Genomic DNA, 17,337 nt, shown 5'->3' with positions numbered 1-17,337 from the left:
ATCAATTTGAATACACTAACTTTAGGGAACTTGAGCTGAATAATAACACTCTTATCTTCTGCTTTTGAAGTCATTTCATAATTAAAGAACTTTGCAACATTGACACTGTTATTAAAATAAATTGAATTAGCATTAAATATTGTCTCCTGTAGAGCTGCTTATAGCGGAGACTAAAGTCATTTCTTAACTGATGAAGATTGCAACACTGCTATTTTACCTGTTTATTAGCATGAAGCTGCTTTGAGACGATCTGAATTGCATAAAGCGCTATAGAAATAAAGGCGACTCAACTAAAAACGCAGTGAATGCATGTAAACGTTTTGTCACAAAACTTCAAGTAGACGCACTCACATGGGATTGGACCGTCGGCCTCCGCGGTTTCCTTTTTTGCCGATGACGGGAGTGCCGAAGTGTTCAGGGTTGGTAAGAGGAAGCCTGTCGAGAGTCTGGAAGAGAATCAGAGATGAGATTCACCAGTTAGCCACGATTCTCTTTAAACTGTTGCTCGGCCATGACAATCGATTCATCAAACTGACTGAAGAAAATGACATTATGGAAGACGATGACATAAACTCACACTTTCTTTCTTTTCTTTTGTTTATATAGCACTGCTAATTACAACCCAAGGTTGCCCAAAGTGCTTTACATGAAAATAAAAAGAATAAAACATAAAACATATACAGTACTGTGCAAAGGTCTTAGGCATGTTAATACACACATCTTCTGGATTTAGTCCATCTCAGTTTTTTCTGTTTACTTTTGCACAGTACTGTATATTAACAAATCTCACACCACATTGAGATCACCTGTCATAAGCGGTCAATAAAAAAATGTGCCTTGAGCAAGTTCCTGAATACTGATAAAGATTTACCAGATCTAATAGATAGAGGCTCACTTGTGTACCTAGAAGTGTTTGCATTCACATACTTGCGTAGAATATGTTTCTGACTTCTACACAACTGACAGTCTGTTTGAAATCATTGACTAGCAAACACTGAGACGTGACACAGTTTCTAATAATCACCCGGGAATGAAACGCCTCAGACTCGACACGGTTCTGGGTCATTTCTACCATGCAGAAGATTTTCATGTACCCATTATATACATGCCTTAATATACTGGATTAGAAGTTAAACTCACGATTTTTATATCAGGTAATCATATTAGTGAACACAATAAATCATTACTTACTACTTCAGTTTGAGCAGATGTTGCCAATTTTGTAATGAAAAACTCACTTTTTGGAGAAATATTGCAGGAGTTTCCATTTTTTCATTATTTTTAGTTTCATTGTTTCAAACTAAATATGTTTTCTTTGGAATATGGTTTTAATTTATAATCAGTTCATAGGTTTTTCCAACATGTCCTCAAGTTCTCTTTCAAAACACTGGATCTGAGAGTCTTTACTCTTTAAATAGGTTAGCTATGAGTAGGTTTATTTAGGTTATATGTTTACATAGATTACATAGCTATATGTAGGTTTATACAGGTTATATGTTTAACGTTTCGTTCCTATATTGCTGAATGACAAATTAAAGCTCACTTGAGCTTGAATGTCTGTAGAAATACCCTTTAAATTTCAACAAAATTAAATTAATTTGTAAAATGACACTGTCAAGGACAGGATGTGATGCGAAAGGGAGCAAGTGTCACGATGTAAAGGACTTAACTAGTCATTTAAACCAATGCAGAAAAGAGAAAGATGACTTGCCTCACTCTCAGCGAAGTGGCGCGCTCCTTTCAGGCAGAGAGACGAGCGCCTGAGGGTCTTCTCATCACCGTCATCAAACACTGCACAGAGAGAGAGAGAGACGAGTTGTCAGACACACACACTCTAGAGTCTTTTTGAACAGGACCTACTATGCCCTCTTTCAAAGTCTTGATTGTGTTTTTAGTAGGGCTGCACAATTAAATCGCAATGAAACCGAACGCGATTTGGCAAAGGCTGTGATTATTTTAAGCGCAGCGGCTGATCGGTAGTAAATGCTTCTCCATCTGAACACCAGAGGGCGTCTCACACACACACACGCCAAATCATCTGAACACCAGAGGGCGTCTCACACACACAAGCCAAATCATCTGAATACCAGAGGGCGTCTCACACACACACCCCAAATCATCTGAACACCAGAGGGCGTCTCACACACACACGCCAAATCATCTGAACACCAGAGGGCGTCTCACACACACACTCCAAATCATCTGAACACCAGAGGGCGTCTCACACACACACGCCAAATCATCTGAACACCAGAGGGCGTCTCACACACACACTCCAAATCATCTGAACACCAGAGGGCGTCACACACACACACGCCAAATATGCCCCGCCGCTGAAGTACGATAACACGAATAGTACGAATAATAGTGCGATAGTACGAATAAACAGAAGATTGAAACGCTTTGGTTAAACATGTCTAATAAACACACGACTGCCTTATTCTGTGTAAGAAGCACATCATCTCTCAGAAGGAGGAGCTCAACTGTCGTTATGAAGTGAGTTTGGAGTAAAAACATGTTATTAAATGTTGTCTTTTGTTGGACAAGAGGTTCATAAATGCTTCATGTTTGGAAAGATGTTTGACGTGTGTTGCTTTTTCAAATGCACGTTATAAGCGACTCAAACTCACAGTGCTTCAGATGGAGCAGCGTTTACTAATGATCACAGAGCCGTACGGCACTGACAAGCTGCGCATAAATTAAATAATCACAGCCTTTGCTATTTCAAAAATCACGATAAGCCAAATCGCTTTAAGTGCGATTACATGGAAATTGTAATTAATCGTGCAGCCCTACTTTGTATGCTCTACTAGAACAGGGTCATGCTTGAATGATCATAAACACATTATTTCCCCCATATTCTCCATTGTTGCGGCTCCTCTCTTCCCAGTCTGTCAGTAACGCTCTGTTTAGTTCCCATCTCTATGAAGCCCCTCCTTCTGAAAGCACACTGTGCTCTGATTGGTCGGCTGGAGCAGTGTGTTGTGATTGGTCGAGCGCTTTGAGTGTGTTTTGGAAATGTCCCGCCCCTTATCATAACCGCCAGTTTAACACACTACTAACTAACTCAACCAGGCCCCGCCCCTTTATTCTGCGTCTGAATTATTTAAATGAGGAATATTGTGACGTGTTCGTTCCCGGAAGAAACTCAAGACTACAATGGAGGCGTTTCAGGGAGTTCAGAAACAGTGACACTGATATAGAGAAGAACTGCTGGAGGAAAACTTTTTCATGCTCAAACAGCAACAATCACACACTAAAGAAAAATCATAATCATAATAGGTCAGTTTCTGAGCTGCCTTTGTATAAATGGCTAAAGGCGAATAAAAGGTGTATAAAATCAGGCGAAGCGAGTCCACTTCATGTGTTTATGAACAACAAAAGAGAATAAAACTTATATCACCAGTTGGCTTGAAACTTAATTAGCATAGAAATATGATTATAAGGTAAAATCGAAAGAACGACAGTGTCAAATTAGAGACATACAAACCATCTGCTGCAGAAAACATCTGCTGTGACTCACGGGTCTTCTGCGAAATTTACCATCAGAACTTTATCTAAGACTCATCAAGATTTCCTCTCCATGTGGCGACACATATGTGCACTAAATTCACATTAAGCCATCAAAATGAGGAATAAAAACAATATTTCATGTTTTTGTGAGAGATGGAGACTGATTCATATTATCCTAACAAACAACGTGACACAAATCACAACGTAATAAAAACATAACAAAAATACATTCATCAAAACATGAGCCCTGAACGAAAATGAAAATTACCCAGCGTCTCCAGCTGACTGTGTTGCTCTCGCATATGATGCTATAAACTAAAGCAAAGCATAAACGAGGACAGAAGAAGCCTTTCCCTCTTTGTCTCGGGTAAGCCCCATTCACACAGCGCATTGATCCCGGGAAATTGCCGTAAAATTGCTAGAGTGCCTTCTGTGTGAACGCAAACACATCCCAGGATTGATGACGGGATCGATGCCGGAATGGGGACCTAGTAACATTACCGGGATCAGTCCTGGAACAAAAGCCAGGACCAATGCCGTAAGGGGCGTGTCGCAGTGATGACACACGTGCCATCCCACGGGACTTTCTACAACCTATGCTACAGCATATGGGGAACGAGCCACTCGGCAAACCCAGTGGCGCTACTGGGGAGTATGGACTCGTCCTCGTGTAGAAATGACGAAGAGTTATCAGCAGAACTGACATCTGACAGGAGTTATTACATCCTGACGTCACGTGTCTTTACGGGATGTGTGTGAACGCACTCACAGATTACGGAAAATCACTGGCAGTGTGAATGAACCAACGTCAAACGAACCCGGGACAAATCTCTGTGTGAAAGGGGCTTGATACAGAGTCAACTGTTTGAAAGGAATGTTCTGGACTCACCGACGGTGTACAGACTGGCGTCAGTGAGTTTGTTGATGATGGCCTCCTGGTAGATCCCATCTTGGTTCCTGGCTTCGACCACAGCGCCCACCTAACACCAGAGAAAACACAATCACTCATTCACAGGCTTTCACGGTGTTACACCACTCGCTGGGCGTCAAAACACTGAAGCTGGAGATGAGAAACCGGAATTTATTTCTTTTTTCCCCATAATCACTGACAGCACTCACGGAGAAACGCCTGTGAGGGATTATCATGTTCTGTGAGGAAGGACCTTTACAATAAAGTACTGTGGCACTACCATGGTAAAATGATCGTATCAAATGTTTCTGAATGATTACCATGTTCAAATAAGGCCAAAAATAAAATAAATAAATTATGTGAAATTTAAATCCATGAAGAAAATGAAGCTTATTTGAGCACACATTAAGAATATTTTTTGTTGTTGATATTTTCATGCCAGTTTAAGTTCATTACCATTACTGTAATGCAATTTTTTTATTATTATAAAATAATTATAATACAAATTGATATATTATTTACATACAAAGCAAAAAAAAAACACCAATCTAAATGGTCCTTTATCTTATTTTTATGCAAAATATAACTTAATTTCTTCCATTTTCCAAAACGTGGACATGCTTTTCTGAGACTCAGCGTCGAAATATATTAACATATTCACATGCTACATTTCTTTTGGCCTTTTATTGCTAATGTACTTCAAGTGTAATGAATCTGGCCTGCGAACAACCAATAAATACCTAGCTCTGAGAGTTTAGCTAGTCTGGGCATCAGTGGTTTTCACCTATTTGCTGCTTGCATTTGTCATTTATTCTCTCACTAAGTGCTCAAAGCAAACAGTTCTGCCAGACATAAGCGAGATGTTTTCTGATGAGCTGATGGCGGAGAATAATTACTGTCCTATTCATAATCACAGCCACAGATGCAACGGCTGGCTTGCCAGGAGATTTTTAAACAAATGAGGGACAAACAAAGATTTCAATGCAATATAAATATGAAATAGAGGATTATATGGATGACTGGCATCACTGGCACCATCAAACATGAACTCCAGACAATAGTTTTAACACCGTGTGCAAATCAACGTGTCATTGTGATGCATTTTGGGAGCTTAACAGATGGGATCACGGGCTACTTTACAAATATTTCATTTGTTTTGCGTTCAAGTATGAAAGTCAAAAGGGCTTGGAACAACATGAGCAAAACAAACAGCTTTGATTTGGTTGCATCACGCAGGACTTTCGCTTTAGTTTAATCATGGACAGGTTTCTTCGGTCTTAAAGATGAACCTATATTTAATTTCTACAGAGAACACAGTGTTATTTTACATTTAGGCCTAATTATACATTTCTGTACCGGAATACAGGGGCGGCGCTAGGGCTGGGCTAAGAGGGCTTAAGCCTCGAATGTTTTTAGTAAAGCCCGGAATATTTTGTTACCTTGTCTTTCTCATAGACCAAAACAATTAATCAGAAAAACAAATGTGAGTAAGATTACAGCAGCCGCGATTACCTAATCATGAAAAGTGCATATTACAGTTTTATTTATATTTTCCCCTTTGCATTAAAGGCACTTACAACGTGCTTTTGCAGCGTTGAGCATTGTAGCCAATCACAGACATGTCTGTTGGACGCATCGGCCAATCAGAGGCGGTTAAATGAGTCGCTGTGCTGAAGGTGTGTTTTGCGCGAGCTCACCGAGTTCTACACTTTCGCAAACCTGTCATTATTACTGGCAATAAACTTAAGATGCAAATAAGAGATTCACTGCAATATATTTGATATTCTTGATGCTGCTCTGATGCATTACGCACCGCTCTGTTTGTTGTTAGGAAGACTAAAAGTTCAGCGGTCTCGCTCATCAATGTCAGAATGATTAAAGAAGTGAACGAATGCCTGGTAAAATGTAAGTAGACAAACATTTAATATTTGACTGTTTTACAATAGAAATGTTCAACTACCGACAGTATCCGGTGACGCAAATTACTCAACTTTTTTATTTATTTATTAAATTTTGCCTTTTTGAATTGACAATATGCTATAATTTCCTTGATTCATTTAGAGAGAATGCATGAATAATTAAAAATAAAATATTATTTGCAAATAGTTACAATTATTTCACTAATACAATAAGCCTTTCTTTTTCTTTATTCCCTTAAATGGCTTTTATAATTAATGAATTCCTTTAAATAAAAATACCCAATTGTAGTTTGGGCTAAAGCCCCGAATATCCACTGACCTTAGAACCGGCCCTGCCTGAACACTACTGTTAGACTTTGTACCTGTGTTATTTAGTATTCATCTCTGCTTGTAATTTGTGTATTTTTTCCTATTTTATTACTGACTATTCACTCGTCTTAATGTTTGAACTTCAACAGTTAGGCTAGTAGTTTTTGCTGTGGTATCGAAGTACCTCTAGTGAGCTTTAAGTAATAAATGAAAAGCAAAGTTACAATTACCACCCCCCTATTTATTTATTTTTGGCTGATCCAAAAAATGATCGTGGCTCAAAATCCGTAAATGATCCGAACCGTGAGTTTTGTGATCCGTTGCACCACTAACAGACACACTCTCATAAAGCCCAGGAAGTGATGCGCCACAGCCTGTGTTTGTGCTGAAGGAGGCAGGTTTGCTCTTACCTTCAGAAGTCCTCTGATGTGCTCATCGTGCACCACCGCAGTGGACGCGTCGGGTTTGAAGGTGACCTGGAGAGAGAGACACACACACACACACACACACACACACACAGTCAGTGAGGAATGAGGATAGGAAACACGGAAGGGCTTTCCCTAACGGCCAAGAAGCATCGATCGCTCCTATCGGGAAGCCGGATCCTCACCAGAGACCCGAACGTCCCTGTGTTGATATCAGACCAAACGCAGAGAAGGCACGCTGGGTAACCCAATCATTGAGTGTCACAGAACAGAAGATAATTATACTGAAAGCGGGGCGGATGAAACACGCTGTGATAGAGATGGAGGAACAAGATGTCATATTTCCACTAATACACACAACACTGTGAGACGCCACGCATAAGAATTGAGATTCATCCTTTTCATTTCACAAGCTGAAATCTGAATTAAATGACATGAAGAACTTGAGAAAAATAAAAATAAAAAATCACACACAACAATAAAGTCCAAAACAACTTTTGTGACCAAACATCGAAATGCATGAATCAACTGAAGTATCAATTAAAATACAATTAAAGTTCATTTGTATAACGCCTTTTACAAAACATTGTTTCAAAGCAGCGTCACAGAATATTAATATTTCCATGTTACAAATAAAGAAATTAATATTTAAACTTTTAAATATATTTTTTATCTCTCTAAAAAAGTTAATTACGGTCCGAACAAATAACAGTCATCATTTAAAATAAAATAAAAAATATGCCCAGCACATTGTTTTGAGAGAATCCGATCCACAAAAATGTTAATATATGGATTGTATAATATACATAAGCATACTGATAATAAACAAGAATATGAGAAAGTCTATAGTTGATAAACTCAGTGAAGTCCATGTATTCTCACACTGCCATGACTGTGTTTAGGGTTACACATGCACTTCTCCAGCTGTGAGCAGTTTGTCGAATGAATATCATCCGTGAGACGTGTGTGTGTGTGTGTGTGTGTGTGTATGAATGTGTCAGTGTCACAGGAGATAATAAGTCTCACACTTCAGCATGTCGCCACAGTCACGTCTGATGAAGCTCTGATTGTTCTGCAACAGGTCATTCCTGACGAATGAACCTTCAATTACACTCACTGTGTGTGTGTGTGTGTGTGTGTGAGTGTGTATATATATATATATATGTGTGTATGTATGTATGTATGTAGCGAGTGAGTGAGCGAGCGAGGGACAGTGTGTGTGTGTGTGTGTGTGTGTGTGAGCGAGTGTGTGCGAGTGAGTGAGCGAGCGCGAGTGTGTGTGCGTGCGAGTGAATGTGTGCGAGTGAGTGAGCGAGCACAAGTGAGTGTGTGTGTGTGTGTGTGTGTGTGTGTGTGCGCGAGTGTGTGTGCGTGCGAGTGAATGTGTGCGTGTGACGGCACGCGATGACTGGTCGGAAAGCAACGTGTAGTCTGACATGTTTCTTGTCCACACACGACAAGATTTTAGTAGTCAAAATCGTGTAATCTGACACCGTGACTATCTTAACAGACACAAAAATCTTGTAATCTGAACCAGGCATTTATTCATCGTGTCAGGCTGTCTGTTGCGATGTGTTCATCGCGCGAGTTCATATCGCGATGACGATGAAAATTCGATGTATCGTTCAGCCCTAGTTCAGTACATAAAATCACACGCACATGACCAATGAATAAGGCTTCGTTTACACTGTCAGTGAAATGTGACCCAATTCCGATTTTTTGCTCACATGTGACACAGATCGGATGTGCTCTATGACCGTGTAAAGAGGGAAAAAACGCATGCATTCGGATATTTCGAGATCGATTTCAGGCCTCATTCATATGTGGAAATAAATCGGATATGTGCCAATGCGACTGTCATGTAAACAGGCAGATCGGATTTTCTGAGGCATTAGGCGACGTCTCCGCGGTTTAATGACGAGAGAAACCCCGACGCACATCTGCAAAGGGACGGATGGCCCGACGAAACGTGTCGTCGTTAGAGAGGAATGTGGACGGGCACGGGAAGTGTTTTCACAGGATTGTAAATGTAACGAAAATGTTTGTTCATTTACATTTATTCATTTTAAGCATTTAGTAATTTATTTGTAATAAACACTTTAAGTGAGCTATTTAAAAAGTGCTAGGACTATTTACATGTTCAATTATATTTTTAAAACATACGCGCAGAGTGTGACGTCATATTTGTGTGTGCATAGAAAGAATTCGTCCGCAGCCGTTAAAAAAAGAAAAAGAAAATTGTCCACAGCTGCTCTACTCCTGAGCGCAACTCCACCGTCAGTGTTGAGCAAGTACAGGCTCTAGGCAGGTTTCTGTGTTCATTTCTATTTCCTGTCGCTGTGCAGGCTCTTTATTGTATAACAGTGAACAGCCCAATAACCCCTTAATTTAAGGCTCAATTTATGTCCCGTAGATCGGCCCGTTGCATTACGAATGAAAGCAGTATCGATAATGTAAAATATGTGATGTGCAGTTCGGGTGTGTGTGTGTATGCTGTTTTAACGAGCGTTCTCACCGATACGCTTGTGATTCGTGGAGTTTTAACGAGTTTTATAGACATTGGCTCTATTCGCACTGGATTAGTATTATCTGGGGACCTCGTGTGATTTAGAAATTACCCCCCACATCTGAATTTCGTGTCGCGCATTCGCACGGGATAAACGAAGCCTGTGATTTTACTCAAAATTACTGACTTATGTCCCGGATGTGATGTCAATAGGCTATTGCTTGGAAATGTCTTGTTATTATAGGTCTAACGTTAGCTGTATGATCATAAACAGAAGAATGTTCCTTACCACATGCTGCTAATATGTCATCTAATCATTATTTTTGTTTTGCTCTTCTGATGGTTTTCAGCTTTCTCTTTCTGCAAATTGTATAGTTATATCGTATCATGGTGTATAGCGATATGACCCAGCACCCAAAATACTATCAAAACACTCCAACACTCCATTCTTCGCGAAAGATGGATAAAAAAAGCGCACAGGAAACAAAAACCTTGAAAAAATTATAAACGACCCCGCCAAATCACAGAGATGCGGATTCGCACGGGACTAATATTATCACAGGACCTCGGTGTTCAGCGAAATATGGTCGGTAATTTGCAGGGGAATTTTTACTTTACAAATTACAGACATGACCGATTCGCACGGGATTAAGATCACAGACAACCTCCGTAATTATTACAAATTACTACACGATTCGGTACGGTTTCGATACAGCAAAAAGAAAGAAATGCCAGAGAAATTTCCATGATTTTTTTTTTTAACTAAAACTAACATCATAAAGTATGGTCATTGTTTACTTTCAGCAATGATGGAGCTATACTGGACTCTTCTTAGGAGCATATTAAACAAAAACAGCTCCTTATAAAAAAATGAAATGTAATATTGTAGTAGTTATAAACAAAGGTTAATTTTATTTCAGATTAACATTTGAGGGCAGCAATTTTATTCATAATGTCGAAATAAAACCGACGTAACGTTACTTGAAAGCACAATGTTTCTTCCTGGTTTCCACGTCAGCGCCGTCTGATCCGTGAATAACGGAGAAATGTGAATGTTTCTCACTAGCTCTCGCAGCGATGTTATTACTTCTGTGGCGAACTCAAATGCTTACTTAACTGGATCTCTTTGCGCTGTGTAGTAACAGTGTCTCTTGATCAAGATCGGCTCGCTTAACTGATAAACAGTCCGTGAAGCACAAAATAAGGAGTAGCGCAGTTTCGTTCCGCTTTCATTACGTTTGTCATTTGATGTTGGGCAATGTTGTGGTCGATTATGAGCGCGCTTACCGCACGCCTACATTTGAAATAACGAAATGTTGTTCGGCAGGAAAAATGGTCCAACGAACCGTTCGGTTTGTAATGCGTACCGAACCGAAAGCCGGTACAATACGAATACGTGTACCGTTGCACCCCTACTATACACGTATATAAATCAGTTGACAGACAGGACATTACATCTGTTCACATGCATAAACACACAGACAGCGAGGAGATCTAATGCCCTGCTCTTATTTCTCAGACACACTTACAGTGTGAATGTAAAGACTGTTCTTTGACTAATGGATAAACACCAACCGAGAAAGAGAGAGAGACAGAACAAACAGACACACTGCTGTGAAGAGAGAGAGAGAGAGAGAGAGAGAGAGAGAGAGAGAGAGAGACAGAACAAACAGACACACTGCTGTGAAGAGAGAGAGAGAGAGAGAGAGAGAGAGAGACAGACAGACGCAATGATGTCATCAGTAGTACAACAACAGGAATATGATTACAAGCTTGAACAAGGTTTCTGCTTGGCGAGGAGCAGCTAATCACATCTCAATTACAAAACATCAGAGAGCCATCAGGAGAAAAGCATGAGGGCAGAGACGAGGCAGAAAGAGAAAGTCTGATGAGAGAAAGGAGGAAAAGGAGCAGAATATTTCATTAGGAATGAAAACTCAATTTGCTCTCCAACTTCAAAACATTTCACAACAATTTAAGTCCAATAACAACGACACACAAATGCATCAAAATGAGGCTTGTTTAAGTCTTGGCGGTCTGCTTGTTTTATTACTTGATGAATCTGCGTTTTTGAATGAATCTCTTAAATGAATAGTTCAATGACATACATGCAATACATTTTTTTTTTACATTTGTCACCACCTACTGGCGTAACTACGTACCTGACACAATCTACATATGTACCATTAAAGGGCAACTAAACCCCCGGTCAGAGCCCGACTCATGCATCTGATGAGTTTTGTCGAGTTGATGTCAATAGCGCGCGCTCTCTGTAGGCATATTCATATCGTTAGCCTCATAGCATAATTGCCTAAGTCATTTTTTGGCCAAATTGTGATATCTGCCTAACTTTACTGTCCTACCACTGCTGCAAAACTTGTCTTGCTTTCCAACAAGCTATGCAGCTCAGCTATGCAGTCCAGCAGTGCTGTTACAACCAGCAACACTACACCTACGTGCCCTCCTGACCACTGTACTAAATACAGATAAATCTACGCTAACTTGAAGCTATCCTAACTGATGCAATACTATGCGTAGGGCTGGGACGGTTACCGCATTACCGCAATACCGCGGTCACGTGACGCCTACCGCGTGTCTGAGCTTGTCACCGTCATCACCGAGAGAAAAAAAAAAAAAAAAAAAAAAAACGTTGTGTCTAATGACATTGATTCTAATGACATGGATTGTGTCTAATAACATTGTGTCTTACATGGATTCAAGGTTTTCGAAACAAAACTTATCATCAAAAGATGGAACAAATCCGACCTTTCGCAAGTTCGCAAGTTGTTTCATGACACATAATAACATTCCATTCGTAGGCTATTGACTATAACCCCTTATTTACACTCTGTGGCGTGTTACGGCTGCGACGCAGCTACCGGAGCTGATCGCGCCCACTCTAGTCAATGCTTGTGTTTACAACAGCCACGACGCGGCGCGTTTCAGAAGCGTCTCTCAGCGCCGCTTCGATAAAGATAGGCGCCTAGTCTATTTTCGACGGACGCCGCGTCCAAGCCGCACCGTAAATAAATAAAAAAAAGTAAAAGCAGGACCTCAGCTTTTAATTGCACGTGCTTATTTAACAGAATTCTCTCATGTGAAGACCGCCTTTGTCAACCCTCGCGAGTCGCGGCAAGTGCACACTCACAGCACCAGAGAGTAATCTTGACGGCACTTGCAAGAAAATGGATAAGTAGGCTACATAATCAAATTCACAAATATTACACCATTTAAACATTATTAAAAATACACAGGCTACTGAGGTACTAAAACAATATTTGTCAAAGAATACACTTGTATGTTCACAGTTTGAACGTTCTTGTTTCCATTTGTTTAATTTCAAGATCTGAGGTGAATTATCCATTGTTGCTTTTACAGCTACAAAGCTGGAGCACTAAACAATATTCAAAGTCACATTGCATGCTTTTAACATTAAATAAAGCACATAAACACTACCTGAGATTATCATTGACACACTTTGTATGTTGTTCCAGCCGCAACGTCGCAGAAAAAAAAAACTGGGGGAGGGGGGTTGAGGTTTAAAGCGGTTTACCGCAATACCGCGGGAATTTCTTGCTTTTCAACCGCGGTAAGAAAAAATCCATACCGTCCCAGCCCTAACTATGCGTGGTAGCTCGTACCAAGGAAGGGCGTGGTGAGCTGGAACCTGCTTACGTCGCGCAGTACCGCAAACATCCAATAGGAAAATTAAACTGCAGTAGCCACTGTTCAACCTGAAGAGGGCAGCACTCAGACATTTTTACACCATATATTGTAGAATTAAAACACTTTATACCCAAATGTCAAAAAAAGTTACTCGAATCAATGAACAGCACTAATGAAGCCCCATTCTTACAGATCATTAACAAAAAAAAAGTTGGTTTAGATACCCTTTAAGTTACATTCAAAAGGTGATCTGCTTTATTTACGCTACCATAGACATCAGGGTTATATCTGATCTATAAGGAATTGCTTCTGTGAGGAAGATGGTGATATCTGCAAAGACTGCCTTTGAAGAGAATGCAGCAAAATATCTAACTGGCCTGACTAGGCGATGTGACGGTATATTTTGCATTGCAATGCAAAGTGTCTGAACAAAGGGAGTGAGAGAAAGTGAAAGTGTGTGTGTGTCTGAGTGTGAGAGTTTGTGAGTGTGTGTGTCTGTGAGTGTAGTGTAGAGAACAAGTTCTGACGTTCAAACAAACCCTGTTAAGTTTTCTGATTTGTATTTTTCTTTATTTTTTATAAATTATTTATTGTTCTGAGAGCTCAGGTCCCTTTAAACAAAAATATACATCTTTTTGTGCACTTGATTTTAAAAAAGCCTATATATTTGACAGATGTAAAGTATACATGGAATGGGTATGTTTTTTGTGTCAGTCCATTTTTTTTTTTATTACTTTAACAGCTCAGGAAAGATTTTTTGCACTGTGAATTTGCACTGTCAGTTCTGTTTTTGAATAAATGGTTGGAAATTAAAGCTTTTTTTAAAAAAATCCAATTCATCAAAAAAATAATCAACAGATTAATCCATTATTAAAATAATCGTTAGTTGCAGCCCTACTCAACACTTAAGTCTATTTCAACATTAGACCAGCATTTCTCTCTTTCAATAGTAGGGATGAACTATACATCAGTTAACAAACAAAATACAGATCCCTCTAATTATCTTTATTTATGTTACATTAATTTTTTGATGCTCGTACGATCAAACTCACCTCAAATTTGCATAATAGTCTTTTCTAATCAATGATCATCCATGCATTCAAAATATATCTTCAAATGATCTCTGCTGCTTTGGTTCATCTTATGATTCAGTGGCTCACCTTTGCCTTGACGAGTCTCTTGGCGGTCTTGATCTTGGCCTCACAGAACGCCCCTCTGTATTTGGCACTCACGTCAGTGCCAACGGTCAGGTAAGGGGGCTCCTCCAGTGTCTGTGCAACAACAAACACAAGAAACACACGTCAGTTTCACTGGACATTAAGGACGTTTTTGGTGGCGTAAGTGAGGAAAAAGTCAAGTCCCTACACAAAAGGTTCTTGTTAGCAGCTTCATATTTTCCATTCCATAAATTTAGTATTAATAAATTAAATTGGTTCATTCATTTTTAATAGTAATCAAATTTTATGAATGAAACAGCTTGTAAACATACTTTATCAATAGAAAAAAAAAAAAAAAATGAAAGTATTCTGCAATCATATAAGTAGGGATGCACTGATATAAACATTTAGGCTGATACCGATAACCGATAGGCTAATTCTTTATATTTGAAAGCCGATAACCGATATATTGGCCGATAAATCTAAATCAAAATTTTTATATAATTTTTGAGAGCCTGATTACAAAAACAAAAGTCTCACCATTAAGAGCCATGTCCCAAGCACACAAATATAATGCTCTCATTATCATTTTATGTAGCCGATATGACAGCACATGTTGCACTCAACTGTATTTTCCTTTTTGAAATGTGATTACAATCATATTTCAAGCAATTCAAGACCATCATGGAGAACCGTGCACATCTGAAGCGTCTCAGCTGGAAAGCAAAGAAAACAGTCCATTATTTATCGGCTTTAATATGTCGGCCAAATTTGATATCGTGCATCCCTACATTTGAGACATTCCTCCTCTTTGGCAGAAAGGGTTGTTTGAAATCGAGTCAAGAACCCCAAAGTTCTATTTAGAACTTCTTCTTCTAGCGTTTATTCTAAAGCTTGGAATGTCAGACGTAAGTAGAAATGACTGAAATGTGTGTTAAATCATCTTCGTACCAGTCAACAAACCGAACGAGCGAAAGACAGGTGCATGACTCCATTCACTTTACATAATAAAACAGCGCATGTTGGATACCAAACATGATGATGTATACCGCAGTAAACCTCTCTGACGTTGAAATGCTTCTAGGAGACAAACGATTACAACCGGTAATTAAGTAAGAAAAATTAAGCTTTAAGCAAGTACTGAGGGTGTAATGATGTCTGAATATGGAATATGAAAACTCCTTGGCATTAAAATGCATCACTATCAGAGCATTAGACAATTAATCTAAAAAAGCTTTAGATTTTTTACAATATTCCTGAAGAAAATAAGAAATGCTGTGGTGTTGTGGGTGGTTACTTTAAAAGAATCCATCTTCAAGTCTTGTCTCCAGATTAACACAATAGAGATGTCACAGAACTAACATTTTTGTAGTTGATACCAATTTAAGAAGGGTATTAAAGATGAACTGAACTGAAATAATCAAAGTTGATAATGTGTTGTTTATGACAATTAAAAGTAAATTACACAAAAAATTTGAATTAAAAATATCAATATAGCTCTTTTTTTAAGCAACACAAAAATTGCGTTTGTTAGTATAAGAACGCTGGCAATTCCGATGACGTCACCGGCATGGTAGAACCTGCGAAGGTATATAGGCAGCTGCAGGTCCTATACACAGACGAAAATTAGTGATTTTAATGGCATGGGTATCTGACTACCACCACACGCCCGGCCTGACACATTAACTGTAATTATGAACCCAAGCCCGATTTAAACCTACCATTTTTTTAATACGTGGGCCGTTATAACCAGGGGCGGCGCCAGAGAATTTTTTCACGCAGGTGCTGAGGGGGTGCTAGATATATACAAATAGTATTAATAAATGAGCAAACATAGGCCACTTAATATTTAATAATCAATTATTTTAATTATCACAATTAAAGTATTAATTGTATTCAATTGAACAAGCAACATTCAGCATTCAATCAAATATTCTTATAGATTTACTATTAATAATGATAATTAATAATTAGCCTAATTATTTCAACATAATATCTCGTTATTTCGTAATATGTAGCCTACATAATATGTGTGCGTGCAACAAGCAAGATGTGCATTTGTAAATCCGGTGACGCGCATGCATTTATTTATATTAATAAACAGTGTCGGCTGCAAAGATTAAGCTGACGATCGCCATCTCCGTAGTGAACGCGCCTATAGAGAGAAATGCACATCATTACATAATCAGAGAGTAGCCTATTTATTTTCGTTTTGAATTGTTTCGTTTAAAGACATTTCAAGCTTTCTATATTTATCATGTGTGTAAGGCATACACTGAGTTTCGGTTAAGTTAGGATGAGATGTTCTCCAGTTCACGTGCAATGCAAGTGGACGCGCGGACGCCTCCATGATTATAATGTCTGCTATATTTGCTTATTGAATACAGGTTGATGAAAAAAATATTAAAATTAAGATACAATTTATACAAAACGAAATTCACTTTAAAGAAAGGCTTTCTACAATGCAAATCTTAATTAAGTGGTCAAAATCATGTCTGACCCGCTCCATATCTCTCGATATATTGCGCATATCCTATCTTACTCATGCTGTTAACTTTTTTATATTCAACATAGATGAAAAAAATTATAATAATAAAAAAAATAATAATATTTTAATGAAACTAAATGAGCTTATTTAATGGCTACAACACGTATAGTAGGCTTACAGACTCTCTATTTGTACAAATTGCTGCATATTCATTTACTTCTGAATTGTGTACGTTGAAAGGCATTTGTTTGTGCATAAAACATATCTGACTGCAACATTTATCAAGTTAACGGATAATTGTGCGTGCATTTATTAATTATTATCTTAGTGAATAATGCAACAAGGATGAAGCATGTAAACTGCGTTGTTTGTTTATTCAGAATGAAATGGATCGCAAATGGATCCGAATGAAGAAACGTAAAAAAAAAAAACAATAAAAAACAA

At 38.7% G+C, this 17,337-nt stretch overlaps 1 protein-coding gene across 3 annotated transcripts in view; it reads right to left on the bottom strand.

Annotated features, from left to right (window-relative positions):
- The window catches only part of arid4b (AT-rich interaction domain 4B), an 83,395-nt gene that overhangs the window by 32,776 nt on the left and 33,282 nt on the right, over positions 1 to 17,337 (bottom strand). For all 3 annotated transcript variants that reach the window (XM_084391836.1, XM_084391837.1, XM_084391838.1), the window contains exons 3-7: positions 14,409 to 14,519; positions 7,062 to 7,127; positions 4,403 to 4,493; positions 1,712 to 1,791; positions 352 to 446 (exon numbers count right to left, since the gene is read on the bottom strand). In XM_084391836.1, the coding sequence (XP_084247962.1) occupies positions 352 to 446; positions 1,712 to 1,791; positions 4,403 to 4,493; positions 7,062 to 7,127; positions 14,409 to 14,519 (443 nt within the window). The remainder of the gene's footprint in view (positions 1 to 351; positions 447 to 1,711; positions 1,792 to 4,402; positions 4,494 to 7,061; positions 7,128 to 14,408; positions 14,520 to 17,337) is intronic.

This window comes from Rutilus rutilus, assembly GCF_951802725.1.
Source record: "Rutilus rutilus genome assembly, chromosome: 20".
Classification (NCBI taxonomy): domain Eukaryota; kingdom Metazoa; phylum Chordata; class Actinopteri; order Cypriniformes; family Leuciscidae; genus Rutilus; species Rutilus rutilus.
This window is presented reverse-complemented; position numbering and strand designations above follow the sequence as displayed.